This window comes from Microcebus murinus, chromosome 12 (assembly GCF_040939455.1).
Source record: "Microcebus murinus isolate Inina chromosome 12, M.murinus_Inina_mat1.0, whole genome shotgun sequence".
Taxonomy (NCBI): Eukaryota; Metazoa; Chordata; class Mammalia; order Primates; family Cheirogaleidae; genus Microcebus; species Microcebus murinus.
Genome location: NC_134115.1, coordinates 57,989,420 through 58,016,826, shown reverse-complemented (window position 1 = coordinate 58,016,826; position 27,407 = coordinate 57,989,420). Strand labels below are relative to the sequence as shown.

Sequence of the window (27,407 nt, the reverse complement as noted above, 5' to 3'; positions counted from 1 at the left end):
CTTGGGACTTCCTCAATGGCTACACCCAAGCTCTGGGGTACAGTCTAGACGGAGGGTAGGAGAGGGACCCTAAGTCTTCTCGTACCAGAAGTTCAAGATGAATGACCTCTGGGTTGTGGTCAGCTTCAGGAAAGTGGCCCAGCTCTTGAGCCATTTCCTCACAATGTCTGCATCAAAGACCCCTTCATCTGTCTCTAGGACTTCTGGGGTTAAAAAACAAATAAAGGCCCTTTCAAATGTTGAGTGCCCTGTCTAGCCCTGAGCTCACATGTCACCAGGATGCTGGCAGAAGACCTGAAGATCCCAGAGACAAACTCCATGGCATCGCCCTCAAGCTTCACCCTGGACAGGAAGGAGGAGAGTCTCAAATTTTCAGCCTGGAAGGGGACTAGTCCCTACTTTGAGAGCTGAAGTCCATCCAGATTGTTGAAGCAGTCCTGCAGCAGAAAGAGCTGCCCAGAGAAGGCATGAGTCCTATCCCAAGAGAAAGCCTGCCCCATAGAACATGGCTGGCCCCAGAAGACTGTAGAAGGTACCCCTGCAACAACCAGATAAAGGCTGGATTATTGGGTTCTGACTCAATTTATGTTTCATATACAGAGCAGGACTTGAGGATTGCAATCCCTAGTCCAGAGGTGGGAAATTTTTTAAGGAGCCAGGAGCACTAAGCCCAGCAGCATGCCCTGACCCCTGCCCCACCCTAAGCAGTTCCCAGCTTCCTGGAAAGAACTGCATGAAGAGGGGTAGGAATTTGCATTGGGGGAAGGTGGGTAGGAGGGGAATGAGTGCTGGGTGAGGTTAGAAGAGAAAGACAGGAAGGAGATGGGAGGTTGGGGCTAGGGCGGCTGGAGGATGGCAGACAGAGGGTATAGGGGTTGGAGATGAGTGTATTTATTACTGAACCTGAGTCAGGAGCCAAGATGTTCCTCGAGGCCCACAGAGGGAAAAGATAGGAATTTGAGTAGAACAAGAGAGGTAATTGAGCTCGTGAGTTTGTCTCCAAGTCAGGGACTGAATCTGGAGACCCTAGGCCCCTGCTGGCAAGAGGTTGACATTCCTGGAACAGGACTAGACAAAAACAAGAAGGTAATATTTCTTGGGCCTTTCAGCTGTTTTGACAACAGCAATAGCAACCTGGCACCAAAGAGCTTTTATCTTCCCTCCTCATCCACGCCACTTTTCTCCTTGTCTCATCTTCCTGGGGAATGCAGCCCCCACCTCAGCATCTCCAAGGCACTATCAACATTACCAAAAAGGGCCTTCTCCCAGCCTCTTTGAATGTGGCTGGCCTCCGCCAAAACCTGTCCTTAGCAAGAAGGACCTGCCTTAGGGACCCATTCCCATCAGTTTTTCCTAGTAAGACAGGCAGGCCAGGGCAGGAAGTAGGGAGGAGAAGATGAAGGCAAGTTGGTGCTGGCCTGCCCTCTGCTCCCACCCCACCCATCACTCCCCTGTCAGAATCTGTGTGTGCTAGTGTGATTGTGAGTGTGACTGATTGTGAAAACAGCTGTGTGAGAGTGCACCTTGGGGAATAACGGGGCTGTATGATTTTGTCTGTGGCATGTATCACTTTGTGAGGTTGATTGAGTAATCAAGGTATGACTGTGAATGGGTGGCTATGGGTACAGGAGTGTGAATGTCTATCATTAGATGCCGGTGTGGATCCTTGACTGCTCTTAGTCACTGTGTCATCAGTTCCCACATCATGCACTCACTAACTCCCCAGCTTCTCTGCCCAGGGCTTAGAAGCCCATGGGAAATGGCAGGCCTGGAAGAGGAAGGGGTCTGTGACAACAAACTAAGGATTAGGGTCACCCGATAAGCACTACATCTCCACCTGCCTCTGACTCACCTGGTGCCCCCAGGCAAAAGGCACCACGTGATGATACCAGATAAAAGGTAGAGGAGGAGGAGGAAAGAGAAGGAAGTTTCCAGGCTGAGCAGCATGAAGGAGCCCTCACTGACTAGCAGCTTCTTCCTGCTATTGTTGCTCCTAAGCCCAGATTTGGGAGCAGGTGAGTACTTGGGGGTCTAGAAAACTGGGGGAGGGGGTGGTAAATGGGATGAAGAGAAAGAAGCCCAGGAAGTCCAACTTAACCTCCAACCTCTGATGGAGAGGTTCTTGCTGAAGACTCCTCCAAACACACGGCCCTGTTGTCCCTTAGTATTGCTAATACCATCCAGCACTACCTGCTGTACTCAGCTCTACCGACAGCCACTCTCAAACAAGCTACTGAAGAAGGTCATCCGGGTGGAACTTCAGGAGGCTGATGGGGACTGTCATCTCCAGGCTTTCGTGTGAGCTCTTACCCCCACCCTGACACCCCTGACTCTGACCTCATTCCCAACCCCTGATGCTGATCCCAACCCCAACCCAAACTGCTAATTCTGATGCTGACTCAGGTTTTCATCTAGTCCTTGCCCCTGGCTCTGGGACCCTAACTTCATCCCCAAGCTATGGGCATAGCTTTGGACCGTTCCCTCCCCAGGCTTCACATGGCTCGACGCAGCGTATGCGTCCACCCCCAGAACCGCAGCCTGGCTCGGTGGTTTGAGCACCAAGGGAGAAGGCTCCAGAGAACTCTGCCCAACCTGAAGTTGGGGCTGCCAGGGAAGATGGGCTGGAGCCCCCAACAGCCAAAATAATAAAGCAGCATTGGATAATAATCTCTGAATGTGATCCCCAAGAACTTCTTCATTCTCTTTATTTGCATTTTCACAGCCCCTGCAAGGGACAAGGCCAAGAGCCAAGGACCCACACACACTCCCCAGGCACCCACATACATACATGCATGCATGCATAGAACACACGTTCCCTGCCTCACATACAGATGGTCACACGTGGACACAAACATACACATCTGCACACGTTCCTCAGGTGGAACTCCAGCTACGGGATGAAATCAGAGGTCCAGGCACCTTTCAGCTGACAAGTATGGAATACAGGGTCTCACAGAAATGGACTCCAAACAAAACTTCCAGCTGAGCCCCTGTCCATAGGGATTACTGTCCTGGCTGGGTTCTATCTGTCCATCCATCCATACCAGCAAGACAGAGTTATAGGTGGAATCAGCTGAAGCCTTCCTGGGTCTTCTACAGGTTTGGAGCTCCTAGAAAAAGTAGGAGGCAAATCAGGAGAGATAATAGGACTGGATCTTGGCCCAGACACCCTGAGAATGAGGGAGATGACCCAGTTCTGAACCCAGCACTGAGAATAAATACAGGAGCCCAACTCTTAGGGATCCTTCAACATCCTAAGGATGAGGGAGTAGATCTAGCTTTGGGCCCACAAATGCCAAAAATGAGGGAGGGGACCCAGCAGTGATCTAAGACATGTCCCCTAAAGAAAGATGGATATCTAGCTCTGAGTCTAACGCCCTGAAAATGGGGAGGGGAGTCTATCTGGAATCCTCAGTATCCTGAGAGAGAGGAAAGAGACTCACTTCTGAGCCCAGGGACTCAACAATGAGAAATCCAACTTGGATTCCCAACACCCTGAAAATGAGAGGGGTAACCAGCTCTTAATCCAGACACTCTCAAAATGGGGCACACTTTTCTGAGTCCAAACCTCCTGGAGGTCCTACTCACCTGGAAGCTTGTCCACTGGAATCATTGGGGCCAAGAACCCAGGCTTTTGGGGTCCATCCTTCCTACTCTGTCTCAGCTTCAGCCTGGGGCATAAAAAGGCAGCTGTCTCCCCAACAATGTGAATTATCTCAGTCTCCTCCAAAAGGGTTTATTAGTAAAGGATCAGGAGAGGAATCAGGAGAATCATGAAGTGGATGTGGGAGATGGAGGTAAGGGGAGGTAATTCCAGAATCAGGTTCAGTGGGAAGTCAATGGGAAATCATGAAGGGTGGGGATAAATGTGGTCTATCGGCATCAGGGCATCTGCAGGGATCAGAGGCTGAGGGACCAAGGGCAGTCACTTACCAGAGCCCCACTGCCAGGGCCCCAGCCACCAGTCCCAGGAAAGAGAAGATTCCCAAAGATGCTAGCACAGCCACCTGCTCCAGGGGATCTTTGTGATCTGAGGGGAAGGATCACATGCCACTGTGAGAGCAAGCCTGACCAAGCTCAGTGCCCCTTCTCTCTGGGGCTTTTGGTCTTCTACAACTTTTGCCCATCTGCCCAAGCTCACCAAGCGGCCTCGGGTCTGGTTGAAAGGAAGGCCTTGGAGGAGCCGGGCTGTCCACCTGAGGCTCCGCCTCTGGCTGCATGTATAGCTGGCCTCCAGCTGGTATTTCCTTCGGTAGGGGCCCTAAAGGAAGTCGAGACCTGTGAAGTGTCCACATGTGGTAGGGGCAAGAGCCAGGTCCTGTAGGTGGGGCCAAAGTCTGAGTTGGAAGTAGGGGGGCCTGAAAGGGCATGGCCAGATCCTTGAGGATGTAGCTGGTGGAAGTAAAGCCTGTAAATGCAGGGGTGGAGGCTGAGAGGACTGAAGCTAAGGCAAGGCTGCAGGCAAATGAGGCTGAAGCCTGGGACAGCAACTGCAATGTGTGGGTAGGCAGGGCATGTGTGGCCGCCTTTTGTGAACCCATCCAGCTGAGATGGGGTGGGGTCTCTAATGCTTTGGGGTGGGGTCTCTGTCCCTTTCTTTGGCTTTGTCTCTCACCAGTGCTTGGAGTCCCCCATGCCTCTGGGCTCCAGGCACTCCAGGTGCCAGCGTCCAGAAAGTCCCGGGCACTGACCCGTACAGCATGGGGCAGCCCAGCCACAGCGTCTGTGATCACCTCCTCCAATCCAGCTGGTTCCACCTGGGGTTGAAAATGGTTTGTTGGTGCGACATCCAGGTTGTAAGTGCAGAGCCTGCCTAGCTGCAGTCTGTAAAGAGCACCCCTTCCTCCCAGTCCTGTCTCTGTCGGCCTAGTGGAGCTATCTAGGCCTCACGCTGGGCATCTTCTGGACTTGGGTCTACACCTAGAATTTGGAAGATGGTAGTATGTAGTGATTAAAGGGGGGTAGTGTCAAGCTACCTGGTTTCGAATTTTTACTAAACCACATACTTAGTGACCTTTGGGGCCTTTGGGCCTCAGTTTCTTCATTTCCAAAATGGGGGTGAATATTCCTAAACAAGATGTGGTGTGGCATGGTGCCCACCAGGCAGAAAGCACTACATAAACATTGACTATTATCATATGCTGCTGCTTTCCAGACCTGATGCCAGCCAATCTTTGACATCTCCAGATATGGGAATTCACTACCATCCTTGGCTAGGGAGGTAAGTGTTTGTGTGAGAATGTGCCTGTGGGTAAAAGGCACTCCTTTTCCTAGAACAGTTATTTTTCATTCATTTATTTTTTTTTTTCTTGACTAGGCTCTATGGTTACAAGAAGAGTTATTTTTTAAAAGCCACTGCTGTCTTCCCACAAATGGGCTTACACTAGATAGTTACAGCCCACAGGGCAAAGACTCAGTGTGTCAGTCACCACCGCAACCCCAGCACCCAGCACAAAGCCTGGCCCATGGGGAATACTCTTTAGGGGGAGGCGTCAAGGCTTCAGTGAACTGCCAGCACTGGGAAGCTATGCAGAACACCCAGGCTCATGACATCAGAGACAGGTTGGGATGCACTGCAGGCCTCACCATGGACCAGGCTGGATGCTGCACTGGACGGTACTGCAGCCGGAACTTGAGCAGGAAGTGGGGCTGGCGGGGCCAGGAGGCCGGGTATGTCCAGCTGGCACGCAGGCGCCTGGGATAACCTGGTACTGACTCCACCTGCAGCCCCTGGGGTGGGTCAGGGCGCACTAAGGGCAGTGAGACACAAAGTCAGGGTAGGGGACAGGTACTCACTTTCCCCAAGCACTTCCCAAGGTGTGTGTTTAAAACCACCTTAGCCTGGTGCTCCCAAGAGGCAAGGAGAAATCTTAAACTTAACTATCCATTAGGCTCAGAACCTGTCATCTTTATTATAAAATGAGCTGAAATCTGGGGGTGAGCTTTTGAAGTGTTTTTTGAATGAATAAAAGAGCGATTGTTCTTTTCACCCAAGGAAGATGAACTGGCCCAAATTCCATCGAGAGTTTTAGTGCCCCACTCCCACGCACAGATCAAGAGGAAGAAGGGGCCAGCACAGGCTTCCCTTGGGCAGGGAGGACATGAGCTGTGGCTGCCTTAAGCACATGGACTGGAAACAGGGAGTCGGCTCTGAGCCTAGGCAGCCAGGAGGGACTTGTGGGCAGTGGCAGCAGCCTCTAGAGTGTGTGCTGAGGCTCCTGGGCTCTGATCCTTTGCCTTCTTAGTCTCCACAGGGCCATATATGTGTGTAATGGAGTCTATGTTGGGAGGGGACTGTTTGGGAGCTCTGAGGGTGGAGGGGTCTGAATCTATTGGGGTCTCTGTGGCGGGCTGGGGTGGGTACTCACAGATGCTCTGCAAGCTCACATCCAGCAGGCGTGTGCTGGCACCCAGTGGGTTCACCTCAGTCACATTAATCCGGTACTGGCTCCAGAACTCTGCCCCATGGACGACACAACGGGAAGCCCCTAGGGGGTCCTGTGGGCATGGCCAGGGCCCTGTGGATGGACTCCTCCTAGGAGGGAGGATGTGGTCTTGGACTTTGGAATGTGGGACCCATTTGGAGCCCCCAGTCTCTCTTTCAAGTCCTACCTCTGGCCATCAGCTCCTGGTACCATCTTCTTCCTGGTGGGGAGGGGGCCATCTGAAGTCAGGAAGGAGAAAAGGCCCTTCTGCCCTCTCTGAGGCCTTCCTCAGAAGCTCCCTCCCTGCTTCTTACACCATGTTGTGCCAGCACACCCAAATGTGTAGGCACACTCACCCGATCACGCACACACCTGTAGGAGGTGAGGTAGCGGGTAGGTAAACCGCTGACCTGGCTGGGACTCCAAGTGCAGGAGAAGTTCTCATAGTCAGCTGCTTGGCAGGAGACAACTGGGCGGGCTGGGGGGTCTAGAGGCAGAGAGTACAGCTGGAGACTGAGCAGTCCCCAGGTCCTCACTATCCCAGAGGGCTTAATCAGGTCCCGAATTCCCTCAGGAGCCCCATGTCTCGTTGCTTCCACCCTCCCCAACTCACAGCCCAGCTGCAGGGTCACCATGCCCCCAAGTGCCCCATCCAGGGTCCGGCAGATGTAGGTGCCCTCGTCAGTGCTGTCTGCCCGGGCCAGGACCAGTTCAGGCCCTAGCCCAGAGTCCGGTCCCTGGAGCAGCCTTGGTTCTCCGTCCCGAAACCAGGACACTGGGGCCCTGGAGGTAAGATGAGATGATGACAGACAGAGGATTTTAAGTATAGTCAGATCATGCCAAAGCTTTCCATTGGCTTTTAACTGCACTTGCAATAAAACCCAAATTCCTTCCACTGATATATAAAAGCCCTTTGAGCTAGCCCCTGCCTCCTTTTCCTTCTTCATCTTCTACCTCTCTCCTGCTCACCCACTGCACTCCAGCCACAATTGGTGTTCTTTCTGTTTCTCGGAGATATAGGGCTCATTCCTACTTCTGGGCATTTGCACAAGCTGTTCCCTTTGTCAGCACTGGTTATACCCTAATCTGTGCAGGGCTGCCTCCTTCCTGGCCTTCAGAAATCAGCCTCAATGTTACCTCCTCAGAGAGACCTTTCCTGATTACCAGTAAGACATAACCACTCAGTTACCCTCTTCCACATCACTCTCTTTGGCTTTTCTGGCCTGCAGGCATTACTACCTGGCAAGATTCTCATTTGTTTATTGTCTGTCTCCCCGCTAGGATGTAAGCTCTGTGAGGACAGGTGGCTTGCCTGGCTCGTGCACAACTGTATCCCAGAGCCTAGAACAGACCCAGCACTTAGCGGGTGCTCAGTATATATTGGTTGAATTGAAGGATGTTTAGAGGGTTAGGACAGATAGAGAGGTGAGAATTACAGAGAGACGGGCAAGGGAGGGAAGGGATATGAGGACTGGGCAGGGTCAAAAAAGGGTCACGAGTGTCAGTCCAACAGGCAGGTGGGGCACTTACCCAGCAGTCACTCCGGGACAACACAGCATCACAGGCCTGCCAGGCTGCCCATACTGGACCCCTGTGGAGGGCACTTCTGAGGTAAGGCTCTTCCTTTACCTGTCCCCCCCACCACCACCACTTTGTGAGAGGGATAGGATAAAGAGCAGATTGTTAAGCCCTGGGCAGGGGTCGTTGGATCAAAGCATCGTGTTATAATCTGGAGATAGGGGTCAAAGGACAGGATAGAGAGGAGACCCCTGTTGGGTATCAGGGTTGTAACAGGAAAGGGCTATAGTGCGGGTGGCAAGTCACAAGTCAGAGTTGGAGCTCATCAAGCAGGGTTCTTCTCACCTGGGGGGCCCCAGGCCTGGGGGCAAGAGGAAGAGGCAGATACCAGGGCTGTAGCCACGGCCACCAGGACCCTGCTCAGCCCTGAGCAACTGCTGCTCATCTGTGGGAGAGAGACAGAGTCAGGGAGCCCCCATCCCTGAGATAAGAGGCTAAAGCCTGGCTGCTCCTCTCCAAAACTGGGACTTCCTAGGAGGAAAACTGATGCACCAAATGGGGTAAAGCTACCAGAAATAATTGAGGGATCTGACCAAAGTCCCCATTGCTGCGTGCACACACGCTCACGCACATGCACATGCACACACACACATACACCCTCACGCCCTCAGTCCTGGGCTTAGGGCCCAGAACAAAAGCCGGAGGCGAGATTCTGTGCCAGCAACACCCCCTCACCCCGCCCACTGCAGCCCTTGGCGCCCACCCCTGGCACCAAGTGTCGGCACCAACTCAGCCATTCCCATTAACCCCTCCAATCCAGCTTTAGCTGTTGGGAATTCTGGTGTTCACCCCCACTTGGTCCAGGGCTAATCACTGCCTCTGATGAACCTGGGCCAGACCTTATCACCCTGGGGGGAGGGGCTGTCATTGTGGGTCTCAGCCCACCCTGTAGTCCCACCGTGAGGCCTAGCCTTACTCTGGCTGCCAAGCCTCTCGCCTGGGCTTGGCTCCTTGCTCTGGCTACTTGGGCCATTCAGCTGGGTCTGGCTCTGAAATCTTGTTGGTCTCAAGTCTGGGAGGCTGGATGGGGCTAGAGTACCGGCCAGGGCTGTGGAGTTAAGCGGATCCAGATGCCCTGGCTGTTGCCAGAGGCTGGGGGCTGGCAAGGAGCCAGCAGATGGAGATGGAGACAGGGTGGCGGGGAGGGGAGACTGAGAGGAGCTGGGAGCCTGCAGGGCAGGAGCCTGGAGTGGGGGCCACAGCACCAAGAGATACTCAGAGATCAGGACACTGGGAGGCAATGGGGGCTCAGTAAGGGGAGGGCTGGGGACAGCAGGAACTCAAAATCCCAGAAGGGGCTAACAGAATGTCTATAAGGGAATAGGGTGTAGGAGAGAGGGACTCTAGAGTGGGCAGCAAGAGGAGGAAGGCAGTGGGGAAGTGGCCACGGGAAATGAAGGGACAGATAGGGAGAGGGCCCTGGGTGAGAGCACCAGAAGAGGAAGAGCACAGACCCCTCCAGAACACAAGTAGCACAAACAGGGGCCTCCGTGTGTCTGTCTGTCTGTCTGTGTCTAGTTAGCTCACCCCTGACCCCCTAGCCACATTTACCCTGCTTAGCCCCACCCTACCTTGGTGATCCCAGTGGCTGAGTGTCCATGGCCTCCAGGACTTCCTCCCACCAGCTCCAGCACCCGTCTCCTGCTCCACTGAGTTCTGGGACCCTAGAACCATCCCCTCCTTCCCCTTCCCTGTCCCGCCCCCTCTGAGCCCCAGAGCTCAGCCGCCCCTAGCCAGGCCCCCTCCCCCGACTCCTCCTCCCCCCTGCCTTCCCACCCGAGGCCCTGGGAAGGGAAGAGGCCTCCCCCAAGTCTGGAAAGGAAGCCACAGATGCAGCCAAGGCCAGCAAGAGGGAGAGGAGGGTTACTTATGCTTATGTCCCTGTCAATGAGAGATGCCCTGTGTTTTCACACAGCCAAACACAGCCACATTCACGCGTGGACTCACTAGGCACAGTTAACAGAAAAGACACTCCCTTCAACACACATGGACAAAATCCAACAAAAAATCAGACACAGACTCATGCTCCCACTCTTTTCACTCTTCAGCAAATGTTTCCTTAGGGCACAGCTGACTGTGTTTTGAGGAGAAGGGAGGCCCCAGGTTGGGGGACATAAGGAGAGGCCAAAGAGTCTGGTCCCCTCCACCAACCTGGAAGTTCCAGCCATTTCTCACCTCCCCCTCTACTCTTTGGGCCCCAGCACCAGGAAATGCCTTTGGTCCCTTGGTGCCAGATACACAAGACCCACATTTACCCTCAGACTCACACTCTCAGTCACTCACAGCCACACCAACACACTCAGACATCCTCACTCAGACTCAGACACATTTACACACATTCATGCACACACACACACACACACACACACACATACACACAGACACACACTGCCCCTGGGATGGGGTCACAGCACTCCCTAAAAACAACTCCTCATCATGGTTAAAGCACCCTCTACAAGGGAGCTCCTGGCAATGGCTGATCCACATTGCATGGCTGTTACAGGCCCCCAGGTAGCCAGAGAGATGAAGGCAAATGGGGAGTCAGGAACAGGGACACAGAGATGAAAAGCATGAGAGGCACAACTAGAAAAGTGCATACACAGATATAGCTGGGGAGACAAAAGTGTGAAGAGACAGGGAGAGATATCTCTAGGAAGAGAGTAATAGGAAGAGAAAAAGGAATGCAAGGAAACTGAGTCAGACACAGAAACAGAAAATAAGCAGCCGTAGACCAGTGGTGGGAATTCTTGAACAGAAGGAGGAAGCCACGTGTGTTGGGGACTGACTGTGCTGGATACAAAGTAGAAAGTCAGTCCTATCAGCTACTGAAGTGGGTCCCCCAATATATGAACACAGTCATACTCCCACACAGTCTAAGTTAGGACATAGGACACACACATAGTCACAAGTCTCACTTTTGCTCTGCTACTGCTGAAGTCACACATTGGCACTCACAAACCCAGCCATCCACTCTTACGCTGGTAGGCAGTCTTAAACCCTACAGAGACCTTCCCAAAACACATTCCCTGATGTGGTCACAGTCCTTCTCACACATACCAACACACAGCCCAATCTCACCAAAACCTGTGCATGGGAGGACCCACACGTAACTCCACACTTGGACAGCTACACTTGCACAGCTACAGACTCAGCTGCATGCACACTGACACACGCAGTCACATTAGCAGACAGCTGCACCAGGTGACACGCAGTCTCACATACAATAACATCGTCACACACAGACACAGCCTCACAGATAAACACACACACACACACACACACACACACACACACACACACACACACACGCTGTCAGTTATTCGAGCCCTTTAGAGCATACGCCACCCTGCCCCGCCCCCTTCTGGCAAGACTTCGTCGTCTACACCCGCTGGCCCCACCAGGCCTCACCTTCTGCGGCCGCTGCCGCCAGCGCCCTCTGCCCTCGCCCTCTGCCCCGGCCTCCAGTCCCTCCCGCCCCGGGGCCCCGCGGTGGGGGCGGCTCCGCCCAGGCGCCAATAGAAGGAGAGGGGTGAAATAGGGGGGGCTCCCGGCCCATTGGAGCCTCCAACTGCCAATCACCTCCACCCCCTCCTCTGCCGGACACTTCCTGTCCCGTCCCAGACTGAAGAGGCTGCAGCGGACAGAGTCTGGAGCTGGATTCCTGGGTCCTCGCCTGAAGGCCTGTCCTCCCTGGGACCGCAGGACTGGAAGCGTTCGGCCCCTCCCCCTCCCAGCTGTCCACCAACAAAGCCTCAGATTCAGGGCTCAGGAGCCACTGGGCAGGTGATTGAGAAACAGAAGGTGTCCTTGACTCCAGATAAGATAAGGGAAGCGGGCTGGTATAGGGCAGTGGTTCTTAAACTTTCCTGGGTATTGTGGTTTTAGAACTGCCAGGCTCCACTCCATACCAATTAAATCAAAATCTCTGGAGGTTAGACCTAAGCATCAGTATTGTTTAAAACTTCCCAGATGATTCCAAAATGCAGCCAAATAAGTTGGGGGGGGGGGACGGTGCAGGTAATTATGCCTTAAGAAACCAGTCACTCACCCAGGGCTCTTATCCACTTCCTACTCACTAGGGGCTCCAGGGAAATGTGAACATACTATGTTATGTCTGATCTCCTTCCAAACTAGGCACCTCCCCTTCCAGGTACCAAGGAAGAAAGACCCTGGACCAGAGGGCAGGCAGCCAAAGTTCTTCTGGGCCAGGTCCTCTTGCTGTTCAGCCTTAGTGTGATTTCCCCACCAAGAGACTTAGTTCCCCTGAGAAAACAATGGGAACAAAAAGCATTCTGGCCACCTCTGCCATTACTCACCAGCCCTACCTTCACCTTAAAATTTGGAGGACACTAGGTAATATCAGGTCTCCTGGGTTGCATGGTCTGTTTTTCACATACTCTTGCCAGGTAAACAGGTCCAGAGGGGAGGGGGTAGACCAAGGGTCACTCCGAGAACCATGCCCTCCTTCCAAGCTCTCGGACTAACTCTGGCAGCCCCCTTCCCTGCTGGAGCTGTTTTCTGACCTGTTCAATGATTCGGGCACAAGGGCAACAAAGCCTATGTGTACAGAGCCTATACTTACTGCACGTGGGAGTCTGGAGAGGCCAAGGACACAAAGCCACGTACACGCTCCAGTCCCGCCCCTTCAGCCCCTGTGGGCTGGAGCAGAGCCAAGCTGTAGCCACTTACAAAGCCAGGGTTCTGGCCAGCAGCCCAGAGCCTGGCCACTGACCACTGGGACCAGGATCCAGCTTACGCGCTCCCCACCAAACCCTCAGGCCCAGGCTTGGAGCTGATACCCAGGGGTGGTGGCAAAGGGGGCTCTGGCCTTCCCAAAGCCTCAGCCACAGCCCAAAACACAAGATTTTAAAACAGTTTCCTAAACTGGGAATGCAGTCATTACACCATGAGTGAGAGAATCTATAGACCAGATGTAATACTGAATATTAATTTTTTTTTGGACATTAGGGGTAGGGGAGAATATTAATTTTGTTCAGAGATTTAGGCTGGGGGAGAGTACTAATTTTTTTCAGAGACTTGGAATATAAATTTTGCATCAAGTTTTTACACAACTGTAGACAAAGAAAAGTGTGGCTGGAGCTATGTCTTTAGCATTTAACCTGAGATCCCTGAAGGCTAGAGTTCATATCCTCTGATGTTCCAATATAGATTAAAGTTTGAGAAGCACAGTTTTATTGATGCTACTACATCTGCCCAAATTCCAGGCCCCAGTTTCCCCAGGCAGAAGGATTCAAGGCCCTGTGGTCAGCGTGGTCAGGCGATGGCTGCTGTCTCCCTGTCCTTCTGCCCCAGGGAGTAATGTACCTCAGGAAGTGCCCTTAGTCTCTCCGCGGCCTGGAATGGAGATGGGGGCAATCAGGGAGGGTAAGGGCTGGCCAGAATGGTGGTACAGTGTTCTGAGTGCTCAGGATACATGTGGGACTGGGAAAAAAAGACTGCTGGAGTCACCAGAGGATGAGGGAGGTTGAGCAGCTCCTAAGTCCCAAAGAATGCCCAGGTTGTTATGATGGTTCTCAGGGTCATGATTGTTGGACTCTGTCAAGGAAGTGGGAGAGAAAAGGGGACCTGAGAACCTAGGATACTCTGTGCCCTGACCTGCTCAGGAGTGAGGTCCCTCTGAGCCTGGGCAAGCATTTCGTAGCCAACCATGAATTTCCTGACGGTGGCAGAACGCAGGAGCGGAGGGTAATAATGAGCATGTAGCTGCCAGTGGTCCCAGTTGGCCCCAGCTTCTGATCCTGTGGGAGCCCCTGACAGAAAAAGAAAGCAGAGATAGTGGGGAGAGCCCTTTGTTAGTTCTTCAGCCTAGCCTCTACCCCCAAACCAGGCCAGGTACCTGAAAACTACATCGCTTTGCCAAAGAGGAGCCCAGGCCTTAGAAAGCACACTGAAGACATAGTTTCACCAAGTTTGCTGCATCAACCTCAGTCCCAGCATCCCTGTTCTGGACACTTTCCCCAGCAAATGTTAAGGCTCACTAGGGTTTATAGTCCACTGGGTTGGGCCCCAGGTGCCCAGAAATGGTGTTGGAGAATAGGTACTCAAAAGGCCTCACCATGCCAGCCCATGGAGTAAGGAAAGGACGTCTCAAATAGGTTGTCATACTTGGTCAATAGCTTCTTCATGATGGAGGCTAGATCTGGAATCAGAGCCTGAATCTCAGCCTGAGGCCCAGACACTGGCCCTACTGGAGCCACTCCCATCTGGTGCCGAGCCCCAAGGCCTCAACGTCCTCACCGTCACGTTCAGCAGGAGTCAGTTCAGGTAGACGTCGCACATGCCGACGGGGCAGCAGCAGTGTCTGGTAGGGCCACACTGCCCAGAAGGGGACCAGCACTAACCAGTGCTCACTAGTTAGGACCAGACGTTCCTGGGCAGACAGAATGGATATGAGGTCATGGGGGGAGACAGGTGCCAGCAAATAGGCAGGAAGAAGAAGAAAAGAATGTACCCAGAATCTGATGGATTCTCACCACCTCTACCACTACCACTAGTAATCTAAGCTACCATTCTCTTTCTTTTAGATTATTGCTAGGGCCTCCTAGAAAGTATCTCCTCTAGTTCCCTTCTACCTTTCTCCTTCACACACCTCTCTCTTTAAGCTAGGGACTCCTTAAAGACACAGAGCTTGGCTCTCTCCCACCTTCCTGAGCAGCTCCTGGCGGCTATACTCCATTAGCAGGGGCTCTCCATGCTGACTCTGATAGGCCTGCTGAGATCTCTCCTCTCGCTGTGCAATATCTGGCAGGAAACTGCTGGCCCACACCTGTCAAGAAACAAAAGCAGAGAAGGGCAGGCAAGTCCTTTACCTCCAAGCCTCCACATCACTAGCATATTTCCTTTGTCCCATTAATTCAGTTCTGCCCACAGTGCAGGCTAGGACCCAGCCAAGAAACCCATTGGAGCCCCTGACACCCTTACCTGGCAGTGGGGATGGGGGTTGGAGCAGCCCATCATGGCTCCTTTGTTTTCAAAGATCTATTGGGTAGGGGTAGCGAGCTTTAGTAGCCAAAGACACCAACTGAGCCCCCTCCTGACCACACCCTGTGGAAACAGGAATGCTACTTCCCAGAACCAAAGCTGCACCACCCACTCCCTGCCCATCCAGGGGAGGGGGTGACCTCACAAACCTGCACCCAAGGGTATTGGACACCCAGCTCCTCTGTGACTGAGGCCCATGCATCGACGACAGCCCGGATCTCAGGGACCGACATGAGTGGCAGTGTCATATCCGACCAGGGGTGGAAGCACATGACCTTACTAGGTGGTGAGGGGCAAGGGATAACAGAGGGATAGGGCATGGCTGTGCTAGGGGTGGGGCCCAACCCCAGTGCTCAGGCTACAACCCTGGGCTGAACTTTGTAAGAGGGGAAATCCATAATTACCAGACTCCTCGAGCAGCCTCTGCTTGGAAAAGGGGATGATCACTGGGTCCTGAGATAAACAAGTATCACTCTCTGCAGCAGAAATCCGCCAAGAAGTCTAGCCTCCCTCCTCCCTAACAGCAGTTGGAGTCAGGTTACCTGGACTGGGGGCATCAGGCTGCAAAGCTGGGAAGTCATTGTCAAACAGGAAGGTGGCATCATAGTGGGGATTTACCTGACAAGGATAGGCTAGAGAAGCATTCGCTGCCCCATACTACTGTCACGTGGTGGGCTTCAAGGGCTAGACATGCTACGATGGGGTGGGGAAGGCCCACTTTAGGCACAAAAAGGCTTGGTGGGATATGACCCAGAGGAGGTCCACTGCCCTTGTGAGTGAAGGGCAGCTCCAGGCGAGAGCTACTCCCCCAGCCCAGCCTGCAGATGCAGGGCTCTACAGGTTTACCTCTCCATTGGCCCTCGTGGCCCCAGGACACAGAGGGTTGAGGGGGTCGTGGCGCGGCACTGCCTTCAGAAGCTGGGGCTCCACTTGCCCCTGCCAGGGCCGCTTCATGCGGTGAGCTGACACCAGCACCCACTCATCCTGCAGCGGGTTGTAGCGGATATGCTGATGGTCTGGAGACAGATAGTCAAGATCAGACCCCAAAACTGTCTCCCTCTCCCCTGGGTCTCACCCACCAGCAGGCCCAAGCTCGGGAACACCCTCTCTGCCCTGTCCTGCTCAGGAACTAAAGGCCCAGGACTGGACCTTGCCAGCGCCAACTGGCCTGCAGCCCCTACACACGCGTCTCTCTCCGCCTCGCCGGCCTTGCTTGGGGTGGTGGCGAGAACTCCCTAAGGAAAGGGAGGGCTCAGGTCGGGTACCAGCGAGTCCCAGCCGCCCTGCAATTACCGCTCGCCCGGAAGGTTGCTGCCGTGCTGTCCGCCTCTGACGCCTGCTGACGCTGCTCAGGAACGGCTCCGCTGTGCGACATGAGGACACCGGGGTGACTGTCTGGAAGGTCCGCGGAGCCGCGTCTGGCCCTTCGATTTCTGTCTGTCCGCCCCGCCCCGCCCCGCCCCCGATGATTGGCCAGGCGCCAGCACGTGACTGCCTGAGGGGGCTGCCTCGCCACCGGGGGGCGGGGCTCAGGAACCGCGCGAGACGACTTTGGTAATCCCACTCCACCCGGGACTGGAGCCGCTACTCCGGAAGAACCTCTGTGAAAGCTGCTTGCTGCAGAATCCCTCGGCTCTAAGATTTCTTTGCTGCACTCAGTCATTCATTTGGCAAATATTTACTGAGCATCAACCATGTGCTAGACACCTAGGCTCTACGTGGGACACAGGGATACCCCTTTGTGCACGAGTCAGGCATGGCCTCGGCCCTCGCTGAGCTTACATTCTAGGGCGAGTAAGGTGTGTCTCTGATTCCACAATCACCTCAGCCACCTGTTCAGTGGCTATGGTGGAGGAGAGGAAACTTTGGGGATGGAGTGGGCCCTTATCTGCTATAGCTGAACCCTGGCCCCTGGGGGGTGTTACCTGGAGGAGTGGATACTTCACAATATGTGGCATTCTGTGGCATTCCTCAGTTGACAATTTGCTAAGAACCCTGAGCAGCAGGTACTATCCCCAAAGCCTGATCTTTGTCCCCCATTCCAGGCAGAGCCTTCTGGGACTATCTGGCCCTGCAACTTCCCTATCTGGTCTTTCAGAAAGCTTCTCCAGCTCACATTGTTTAAAAACAAACAGACAACAAAAGGAGTGTTTCATTCTTTCTGACCAGCACAGATTTGGAAAAAGGGGCTAAGTAACCATAGTCTCTCTCTCTCTCTCTCTCTCTCTCTCTCACACACACACACACACACACACACACACACCCCAAAAGCTTAAGATGTGGGAGAAGGCCAGGCACAGTGGCTCTCGCCTGTAATACTAGCACTCTGGGAGGCTGAGGCTGGAAGATCGCTTGACCCCAGTTGTTTGAGCTATGATGTCACCATTGCACTCTAGCCTGGGCAACACAGTAAGACTCTTTCTCCAAAAAAAAAAAAAAAGGTGGGAGAGCTACAAGAAATCTGTAAATCTGGGGAGAACAAGACTGTCCTGAGCTCCAGCCACCATTGGGGGGGGGGGGTCAAGAGTGTTCCTTTACAGATCTCCTTCTCCAAATTTTTCTTAGATCAGATCAATTGGCTAATGCTTAGATAGAATTCAAATTAATTTCTCTCCTGTCACTTTTAAAGAGCCATCTAAATATTGTCTAAACCTCTTCCCCATTTCACAGTGGGAAACAGAAGAGGCCTGAAGGTTACCCAGAGAATGAGTGGCCAAGCTGAGATTTGAATGTAAGTTTCCAAGGCTCTTCTCAGTGCTGGGAGATGCCTCTGAGAGAGACTTCAGTGGAATTCAGGACCCAGTGAACTAGGAGCTGAGCCATAGCAGGGAGGCCCCTTCCCCCAAGCCTGGCCAGGCCAAGCCAGGTGTTTTGCAGCTAAGCTGCAAAAACTGGGTCATTGGTCATTTACCTGATCTATGCCCTAGGGTCCTCAGACTGAAATCTGAAGAGGCCCCTAGGTAGGGGGCAGGGATCTGGGGACTTAGAAACAGAGGTTTAACCTGTCCCACTGGCTGTAACCGAAAGGGTGGGACAGGGATAGGAAATCTGCTCTTCTACTCTCTCAGCTGTCTTTTTTTCAGTGACTGGATTTGGGAGGCAGCTCCATTTTCCCAAGAACAGCAGTACTACAAGCCACTCCCTGGATCATGCCAATTAACTCCTGACCTCCTTTAGGAACATCTCTTTGGGAACATTTCCACACCTCTCCTCTCTTTGTGTCTCTCCAAGGTCACTTTCTGGAGGAAGAGGAGAATGGCTGAGATGGGATCTACTCAGCACTTTTCCTCTCAGATCCCAGAGGTGTGATCTTTGTTATGACATCTGGGAAAAGATGGCTGTGACCCTCAGCCCCTCTGTCCCCTAACTGGGGTCTCTCAAGTCCATGAAACATTCCTTTTGTTGTCTGTTTGTTTTTAAACAATGTGAGCTGGAGAAGCTTTCTGAAAGACCAAATAGGGAAGCTGCAGGCCCAGATAGTCCCAGAAGGCTCTGCCTGGAATGGGGGACAAAGACCAGGTTTTGGGGATAGTACCTGCTGCTCAGGGTTCTTAGCAAATTGTCAACTCAGGAATGCCACAGAAGCCAGAGCTAATTAAAAAACATGTTTCCTCAATCCTGCATTCTTTCCTCTAGATAATTCCTCCTTTATATTTCCTTTCTCTGCCAATTTCCTAAAAAATTAGTCCATCTTCCCAGCCTCTACTCTTAGCTGCACAGTATATTGTAGCATGTCTTTTGCCCTGTATTGGTCAGAGTAAGTAATCTTAGTTGCTATCACAAACAACCCCCAAAGCTCCATGGCTTAGCATCATAGCACATTGTGGTGAGGAAAGAGGAGCTCTGTCCGAAGCAGCAGTCAGGGACCCAGGCACCATCCATTTAGTGGCTCTGCCATTTCCTAGGACCTCAGAATTCTCCACTAGATCCTCTGTAATGGATGAGGGAAGAAAAGAATGTATCAGAGGAGATTTTAGGAGCCAGACCTGGAAGTGTCATACATCATTTCTGCCTATATTTCATTGGCTTGAACACAATCACATGGCCCCATCTAACTACACAGTACACTGTGGAATGTAATCTGGCTGCCCAAGAGCAAAAGGAAATGGATTTGTGAATGGATAGCATTGTCTCCACCACATGCCCCTACTGAGAAATCTAATGACCATTTCTTACCATCTTATTGAATCAATTATATTTGACTGTGTTGCCCCTTCAATCCATCACTCTGAGAAAGAAAAGAAACTTTTTATCTCAGGATTATGAGTCCCCTTTAATTATCAGGCCCAGAGAGGCATTGAAATGTGACAGCATATGATAGCAGTCATGTCTCACCCACTCCCCAAGCTAATAATCATTAATACTTCTTGAAGCCACTTGCTATGTGGGCTCTAGACTAACTGATGCCAACTAGCCATGAAATGCAACATACTGGACACTATAACTCATACCCTATAGGTCAACAATGTATAGACAATTACTAATCAATGTTATTCCTATAAACCAATGAGAATGCCTGTCAAACAACTTTGTACCAGCCCACTCCTTATCCCCTTTTGGTCTTTAACCACTTCGGTACCAGCGTCATCTATAGTCGACAGCCACAGATGAACACACACAGCGACTTTACCAGACAGCCGTGATATGAAGGTGCACAGCCAAGCGTCGACTTTAGCTGACAGCTGTGATATGACTTTTCTAATTTTCATTTATCAAAATAAAATTGTGAACATTTAAAAATAACATAATGAAAACATATACGTTACCTATTCTGATTTACCTTACAAGTAAAGCTGCCTGTAAAGTAAAACAAGCTTTCAGTGCTTTAAAGCTTTCCTCATCACACAAGAGCAAAACGGATCCGTCGTCAATGCACAGCACAGACTATCATGCGGACTGTGAGTGCCAGCTGTGGGCAAGGTTTTGCAGCACCGAAGTGGTTAAAAACTTGCTCATATTGGCCGGGCGCGGTGGCTCACGCCTGTAATCCTAGCTCTCTGGGAGGCTGAGGCGGGCGGATTGCTCGAGGTCGGGAGTTCGAAACCAGCCTGAGCAAGAGCGAGACCCCGTCTCTACTATAAATAGAAAGAAACTAATTGGCCAACTAATATATATAGAAAAAATTAGCCAGGCATGGTGGCTCATGCCTGTAGTCCCAGCTACTTGGGAGGCTGAGACAGAAGGATCGCTTGAGCCCAGGAGTTTGAGGTTGCTGTGAGCTAGGCTGACGCCACGGCACTCACTCTAGCCTAGGCAACAAAGCGAGACTCTGTCTCAAAAAAAAAAAAAAAAAAAAACTTGCTCATATCAAAGGCCAAACAGAGCACTCCCCAAGGCAACTTGGAAGTGTTTCCTGGGCAGCTGTATTCAACATTGGCCCAAATAAATTTCCTGTCACCCAGGCAGTGGCAAGATCACAGCTCATGGCTGCCTCAAACTCCTGGGTTCAAGCAATCTCCTTGCCTCAGCCTCCTGAATAGCTGGGACCAAGCCACCATGCCTGGCTAGCTTCTCTCTTTAGGTTGAAAATTCCAATGTGTGACGCTACACTTTTCTAGCTCCTCTATGTTTTACTTATATAACTAACAAATATAATGCTCACCATGTGAGGCACTATTGCTTTATAATTTTTTTTTTGAGACAGAGTCTCAAAAAAAAGACTGTGGTGGCGTCATCCTAGCTCACAGCAACCTCAAACTCCTGGGCTCAAGCAATCCTACTGCCTCAGCCTCCCGAGTAGCTGGGACACAGGCATGCACCACCATGCCCGGCTAATTTTTTCTATATATTTTTAGTTGGCCAATTAATTTCTTTCTATTTTTAGTAGAGACAGGGTCTTGCTCTTCCTCAGGCTGGTTTTGAACTCCTGACCTTGAGTGATCCTCCCGCCTCAGCCTCCCAGAATGCTAGGATTACAGGGGTGAGCCACTGCACCCGGCCTGCTTTATAAATATTAACTCATTTAATCTCCATCACAATGAAGGTATGTACTATGATGTAGGTACTTTTACTTATTCCACTTTACAGATAAAAAAACTAAGTCACAGATAGAAGAAAAACAAAAACCAAGTCACAGAGATTCTAAGTAACTCACCCAATTTCACACAACTATTATAGTAGGTAGCAGGAGCCAAGCTTTGAACCCAGTCAGTCTAGCTCTCAAGTTTATTTCTTAATCACTGCACTATGCTGTCTCTTTTCTCTCTTTTGCTTCTCTTCTTTTTTGGTCTCTTCTTCCTCTGCCTATCCCTTAGCTGTTAGTGTTCTCCAGGGGTCTGTCCTTAGCCTTATCTTACTCTAGTCCCTCTCCCTGTGAGATTTGGTCCATTCTTTAGGTTTTAATTACCACTTTTTCTGTAGACTCCCCGGTGAGATCTCTAAACTGAAGTGGGACTATGCTTGCATCATTCATAGCCACATCTCCAGTGGCCACCACAGAACTTCATACATACAAGTGCCTGATTAAATGACAACTCCTAGCCCTCTGTCACCAGACTGGATCTGAGCACCAGACCTGGACACTCAATTGCCCACTAGACAGGAACAAAATGTTAGTCAAGTATGGGGAAGGAGGGGATAGGATGGAGAGAAAAGAGTATTCCAGGAGAAGAGATCAAGCTCTGCCAACTGTGTTTTCAGAATTCACAAGCTAATTTCTTTTTTTCTGTCTCCCCTGACACAGACCTTCTCTCTTACCGGGACCATAATCATAGTCTCCCCGTCATCTTGCTCCCCTCTGCTCAGCAGCCCTGTGCCACTGCCCTGTAAAGTCTAATCCCGTCGCTCCCCTGCTGGTAACTCTCAGTTGGTTTATGAGGCCCTCCTCTCACATTTTGTGCTACAGAATGAAGAATGAATTGCAGGCCCCTGAAGAGCCCATGCTGTCTCTCGCCTGGGGCCTTTGCTCCTAGGCGTCCTCAAACTACCAGCCTGCAGGCCACATGTGGGTATTTTTGCCCGTTTGTTTTTTTACTTCAAAATAAGATATGTGCAGTGTGCATAGGAATTTCTTCATAGTTTTTTTTTAACTGTAGTCCGGCCCTCCAACGGTCTTAGGGACAGTGAACTGGCCCCCTGTTTAAAATGTTTGAGGACCCCTGCTGACTTAGACTGTCTCCTCGTCTGGAATGCCCTTCCCATCGCTCTTAAAGATACAGCTCAGGGGTCACCGCCTCTGGAAAGCCTTCCCTAACGCTCCCAGGTTGGACCGCCTCCCCTCCGTTTCTGTGCTGGCTAGTAAAGGCAGGCCTTAACAATCCGGAGTCCCAAAAGGCTCTACTTCCAGCCTCATCTGCTTCACCAGCCAGTGAGCCTAGGTGAGCCAATCCATCCCGGGTCTCGCCGCCACCCGCTCCATCCCTACGTGGAGCCACACGAGGACAGACCCTGCCAGAAGACCCTAACTCCAGCAGCTAGGACGATGGCCCCGCCCCCTCGCCTCACGTGCGCGGCGCCGCCCCACCCCTCCGCGCTCTCCACTAGGAAATGGTTCAACCGAAGGGGCGGCGCCGGGGTGCCCGGGCCGTTCTGATTGGCCGGGGCGAGCCATACCACGGCAGTGGCGGGGGAGCGAGTCGTGGGCAGCTGCCGGCGGGCTCAGCGGCGGTGAGTGCAAAGCCTCAGGCCTGGGCTCCCCGTTGAGCTGCGCTGTGCCAGGCCGCCCGCCGGGATGCAGTGGGCCGTGGGCCGGCGGTGGGCGTGGGCTGCGCTGCTTCTGGCTGCCGCAGCTGTGCTAGCCCAGGTCGTTTGGCTCTGGCTGGGTACGCAGAGCTTCGTCTTCCAGCAGGAAGAGATCGCTCAGCTGGCGCGGCAGTACGCTGGTGAGCGGGCAGAGGGCGGGGAGGGGGCGGGCGGCCCGGGAGCCGAGCCGAAGGTTCCCGAGGACGCCATCCCTGAGCCCAGGACCTGTGCTGGCCCTGACTCCGCCGCTTCTCTGCCTCCCCCAGGGCTGGACCACGAGCTGGCCTTCTCTCGGCTGATTGTGGAGCTGCGGCGGCTGCACCCAGGCCACGTGCTGCCAGACGAGGAGCTGCAGTGGGTGTTCGTTAACGCGGGCGGCTGGATGGGCGCCATGTGCCTCCTGCACGCCTCGCTGTCCGAGTATGTGCTGCTCTTCGGCACCGCCCTGGGCTCCCGCGGCCACTCGGGTCAGTGCTACCAACGGGCGGGACTGGGGGGCTGGGGCTGTACTAGGGCGTATGCCCTCCTTTCTAATGTTTGGCTGGGCTATGCGATGGTGCGAATACCCTGATAGTGTCCATTGGATTGTCACTCAGGGCGCTACTGGGCTGAGATATCGGACACCATCATCTCTGGCACTTTCCACCAGTGGAGAGAGGGCACCACCAAAAGTGAGGTCTTCTACCCAGGTGGGTAAGGATGCTCTGACAAAGAGGTGGGACATGGCTTGGCATGGCAAAGGGGTACATTGTGGGGCCCTCCCCATGGTTCCCTTCCCACCTCACCCCCCCATAAACCACAGGTGGTTGGTTGGGGCAGAGCTGAGGGACCCTGTTGCTTTTCTCTGTCAGAGCTTCCTGTTAAACATGTCTGATTTTTATCTCCCTAGCCAATATTCCAACAATTGTTGGGGAGACAGTTGGGTAATCAGAAATGCTCTCATACCCTAAAAGGGGTATGAGAGCATTTCTTTTCTTTTCTTTTTTTTTTTTTTTAAGGTTTAACAGTTTACATAAAACAGTTTACATAGAGCTTTGGACTTCCAAGTTAGTTTGAGGTTGAATGTCAACATGGCAGGCATTGGATTGAACAGCTACATTTCTCAGAAACTCTCACAAGTCTTGTAACTACCTCTTCCCTATCTAACAAGCCCAGCCCAAGTTTAGCTAAAGTCCTACTTGACATGAGTGAGGCTTGGGAATACAGACCTCCATGACTTCCAGGCAATGGGCCCGTGGCCAGGTGAGGTAACCTAACCTTCCATGGCTTCCCCCAAAAGAAGACATGGGCCAGGTGATGCCACAGAAGAACATTTAGTAGCGACTATCTGGGTCTCTTAGGCCTGCAGGTAAGGAACCAGCCCAGTGACATAGGGCTTTTTCCTTTGCTGAAGCTCCCTTTCCATTACCCCGCCCCCGCCCCATAGCCCATGGGCTAGAGAAGCAGCAGCAATGGAAAGGCAGGGCAGAGCTGGGCTCTTCATGTGGTGCTCCTTGTCCGCCAGGGGAGACGGTAGTGCATGGGCCTGGAGAGGCAACTGCTGTGGAATGGGGGCCAAACACATGGATGGTGGAGTATGGTCGGGGTGTCATCCCATCTACCCTGGCCTTCGCACTGGCTGACACTGTCTTCAGCACCCAGGACTTCCTCACCCTCTTCTACACTCTTCGCTCCTATGCCCGGGGCCTCCGACTTGAGCTTACCACCTACCTCTTCGGCCAGGACCCCTGACCAGCCAGGCCTGAAGGAAGAGCTGCGGATGAACAGGAGTGGGCAGGCCCACACATGTCCACCTGCGGGAGCCCATGTTTACAGACAGGGACATACTCACACCATGCAGATGTCGAGTTCCTGTGTACAAGCAGGGACATCCATGCTTATACATCCAAACACAGAGACACAGATGGGACACATATAGATACAGAGATCTGTGTGTACAGCAGGATCACACACTCACACCCATCCAGAGAGGGAGCCTCACATATACAAGAGAGCCATTCATGTTCAAACACATACACCACAAGCTTGACTCACTAACTCAGGCCTTTCCAGAGCTTCCCACCCACTCCCCCTAGACAGGGCTCTGGAGTTAAGGATGGGGGTGGGTATTACACTGCCTCAGTCTGACTCCTCAACCCAGCAGCAATTTGGGGGCAATGGAGAGGAGCTGCCCTTTGGAGGCCCCCATAACCTGCAGCTGTGATGCCCTTCCCCTTCTCCCCTGACCTCACCATATGCCTTATCCCCATTCTACTCCCCTGCTATGCAAGTGCCCCTGTGGCTTGTCCCCCACCTCCTCAGCAACCAAGTCACCTGGAGAATCAGAGTAATGTGGAGAATGCTGAAGTCAGAGTCTTCCATTCCTAAAAGACCCCTGTTCCCCCTCAGGGGTGTGATGGGGAAGCTGGCATTAGCCCAAGGCCCACCACTGAGGAGATGTGGGCCTAATTCCAAGGGGCCACGCTTGGCCTAGAGAAGGCCTTTTCTGTGCAAACACACACCCCCATCATGATTTCAGACAGCCCTTGCTACATTCTCTGTCCGTCTGTCTGTTTCTGTTAATAAAGACCTGTTGATCAGTTCCATTTCTTTGTGTGTCTGAGCAGCAGGAAAAGCCTCTAACTCTTGGGGAAACCTCAGAAGAGCCTCTTGCTTTGTGGTTCAGTTTATCAGATGATAGCTTCAGACTCTAGTAGGAACTATATATGTGAGTGTGCCTAAGAATCACCTAGGAGCTTGTTGAGTCTACACATTACTGGGTTCCATTGCCAGAGACTAGTTCTGAGTTGAGGCTTTGAAATCAGCATGTTTTAAGAAGATCCCTTCCAACACAGTTGTGACTGCCACAATTTGAGAAATTCAGAGCTGGGTGAGGTAGTTTTGTGTCTTGGCCTCACCTCTCTAGGAGCGCAATTCTGGGAACAGTGCTTAGAACCCTGCTCTGGATGGCCACATGGTGGCAATGTGCACCCGCTTTTGAGCTGAAAGGCATAGTTCTCAGTCCGCTTTTTTCTGGGCTCCTAGAGTGTAGTGTCTACTGCCACCCAGAGGAATTCCTCCTCTCTGTGGTCTACCTTCTCCAGGACTCACCACTTATGTGGAGGCTCCCAGGGTGGGAAGCAGACACACTACTTGGCAGCATGTGAGGCAGGTAAGACCAAGACTAGGGTGAGGTGAGAGGGGTGCCTAAAGTGCACTCATTACCAAAGACTGCTCTTGCCTTCTGCACCCTAGGCACCAACTGGCCTCACGCTTGTCCTGGTCCTGCTTTGAGGTTAAGGTCTAGACCACTGCCACTTCATAAGATTGCTGGTATATTAAAAATGGAAGAAACATGATTACAAAAATTATTTTTAAAATTTGACATTCTTACGAACACAAAAGACTATACGTATAACCTCATTAAGCAACATTGGAGGTCTAAATTTGTGGCTCTGAATGAATGTGTAGCCCAGGTAAGTTGGCCATCCCAACTCCCAAACACTACCACCATGTTGGACATGACAGGCCCTTGCTGGGGCTTCTCCATTGATCCTGGTTGCAAAGTCATACCTCCTGGGAGGATTTCTCCCACCCTGTAACCCAGCTCTGTCTCAACTCAGCCCACATCTGTCAGGGATGCCTTAGGTCCCCCTGTCATCTCTCCTTCCCTCCCACAAAGGACTAGGCACCCAGGCCCCTCTCCACCTCTGTTGCCAAGTCCAGTGGTCATTTCATAGTTCTCAACTTTCATTTGACAGGTAGTCACTCTGAAAACACTGTTTGGCTTCCAGGACACTACACTCTTCCTTTACTACTTCCTTTACTGGATCCTTCTTATTTCCTCATTCTCTGACTTCCTAGGACTTAGTTGTCAAACTTCTTCTCTATGTACATCCCCTCCAAGGTGATTTCAATTATTTCATGACTTTATTTTATTTTATTTTTTTATTTATTTTTTATTTATTTATTTTTTTTGAGGCAGAGTCTCGCTTTGTTGCCCAGGCTAGAGTGAGTGCCGTGGCGTCAGCCTAGCTCACAGCAACCTCAAACTCCTGGCTCAAGCAATCCTCCTGCCTCAGCCTCCCCAAGTAGCTGGGACTACAGGCATGTGCCACCATGCCCGGCTAATTTTTTTTTCTATATATACATTAGTTGGCCAATTAATTTCTTTCTATTTATGGTAGAGATGGGGTCTTTTTTTTTTTTTTTTTTTGTTATTCTTTCTAACTACAGTGAAAATGAAAAGATGGGGTCTTGCTCTTGCTCAGGCTGGTTTCGAACTCCTGACCTCGAGCAATCCGCCCGCCTCGGTCTCCCAGAGTGCTAGGATTACAGGCGTGAGCCACCGCGCCCGGCCTTATTTTATTTTATTTTATTGCAAAAGGGTCTTGCTCTGTCACCTGGGCTAGAGTGCAGCAACATCATCATAGCTCACTGTAATCTCAAATTCCTGGGCTCAAGCAATCCTCCTGCCTCAGCCTCCCAAGTAGCTGGGACTACAGGCATGCACCACTATACCTGGCTAATTTTTCTATTTTTTGTAAAGATGGGGTCTCGCTCTTGCTCAGGCTGGTCTTGACTCCTGAGCTCAAGTGATCCTCTTGCCACAGCCTCCCAGAGTGCTAGGATTACAGCACCCAGCCCATATCATGACTTTAAATACCATCTATACATCTTTTTGTTTGGTTGGTTTTTTGTTGTTGTGTTTCTACCATCTATACATCTAGAGTCCTAAATTTT

At 52.0% G+C, this 27,407-nt stretch overlaps 4 protein-coding genes across 6 annotated transcripts; 2 read left to right on the top strand and 2 right to left on the bottom strand.

Moving 5' to 3' along the window:
* Nucleotides 1-1,664: 1,664 nt before the first annotated feature.
* On the top strand, nucleotides 1,665-2,690 carry CCL27 (C-C motif chemokine ligand 27). The gene is made up of 3 exons (XM_012770102.3): nucleotides 1,665-2,015; nucleotides 2,166-2,298; nucleotides 2,490-2,690. Exons 1-3 carry the CDS (start codon nucleotides 1,946-1,948, stop codon nucleotides 2,644-2,646), a joined length of 360 nt encoding a protein of 119 aa, XP_012625556.1. The 5' UTR covers nucleotides 1,665-1,945; the 3' UTR covers nucleotides 2,647-2,690.
* Nucleotides 2,689-11,495, bottom strand: IL11RA (interleukin 11 receptor subunit alpha). Of its 2 annotated transcripts, none has more exons than XM_012770093.2 (13): nucleotides 11,412-11,495; nucleotides 8,289-8,388; nucleotides 7,956-8,016; nucleotides 7,039-7,208; nucleotides 6,798-6,912; nucleotides 6,613-6,645; nucleotides 6,369-6,535; nucleotides 5,587-5,750; nucleotides 4,616-4,757; nucleotides 4,142-4,261; nucleotides 3,934-4,030; nucleotides 3,589-3,671; nucleotides 2,689-3,110 (listed from the first exon to the last, which is right to left on the bottom strand). In XM_012770093.2, exons 2-13 carry the CDS (start codon nucleotides 8,386-8,388, stop codon nucleotides 3,094-3,096), a joined length of 1,269 nt encoding a protein of 422 aa, XP_012625547.1. In that variant the 5' UTR covers nucleotides 11,412-11,495; the 3' UTR covers nucleotides 2,689-3,093. The 2 variants fall into 2 exon arrangements, with proteins under 2 accessions (XP_012625547.1, XP_012625548.1); XM_012770094.3 differs by lacking the exon at nucleotides 11,412-11,495 and adding an exon at nucleotides 9,575-9,664.
* A 1,678-nt stretch (nucleotides 11,496-13,173) lies between these two features.
* GALT (galactose-1-phosphate uridylyltransferase) lies at nucleotides 13,174-16,473 on the bottom strand. Of its 2 annotated transcripts, XM_012770098.2 has the most exons (11): nucleotides 16,299-16,472; nucleotides 15,852-16,021; nucleotides 15,548-15,623; nucleotides 15,410-15,458; nucleotides 15,155-15,284; nucleotides 14,946-15,002; nucleotides 14,668-14,790; nucleotides 14,262-14,394; nucleotides 14,080-14,163; nucleotides 13,620-13,774; nucleotides 13,174-13,358 (listed from the first exon to the last, which is right to left on the bottom strand). In XM_012770098.2, the coding sequence occupies exons 1-11, from the start codon at nucleotides 16,378-16,380 to the stop codon at nucleotides 13,278-13,280; spliced, it is 1,140 nt and encodes a 379-aa protein (XP_012625552.1). In that variant the 5' UTR covers nucleotides 16,381-16,472; the 3' UTR covers nucleotides 13,174-13,277. The 2 variants fall into 2 exon arrangements, with proteins under 2 accessions (XP_012625552.1, XP_075864929.1); XM_076008814.1 differs by lacking the exon at nucleotides 14,946-15,002 and having other exon boundaries at nucleotides 16,299-16,473.
* Nucleotides 16,474-22,538: 6,065 nt separating this feature from the next.
* Nucleotides 22,539-25,270, top strand: SIGMAR1 (sigma non-opioid intracellular receptor 1). Its single transcript, XM_012770104.2, has 4 exons — nucleotides 22,539-22,825; nucleotides 22,952-23,152; nucleotides 23,282-23,374; nucleotides 24,190-25,270. Exons 1-4 carry the CDS (start codon nucleotides 22,675-22,677, stop codon nucleotides 24,414-24,416), a joined length of 672 nt encoding a protein of 223 aa, XP_012625558.1. The 5' UTR covers nucleotides 22,539-22,674; the 3' UTR covers nucleotides 24,417-25,270.
* Nucleotides 25,271-27,407: the final 2,137 nt, after the last annotated feature.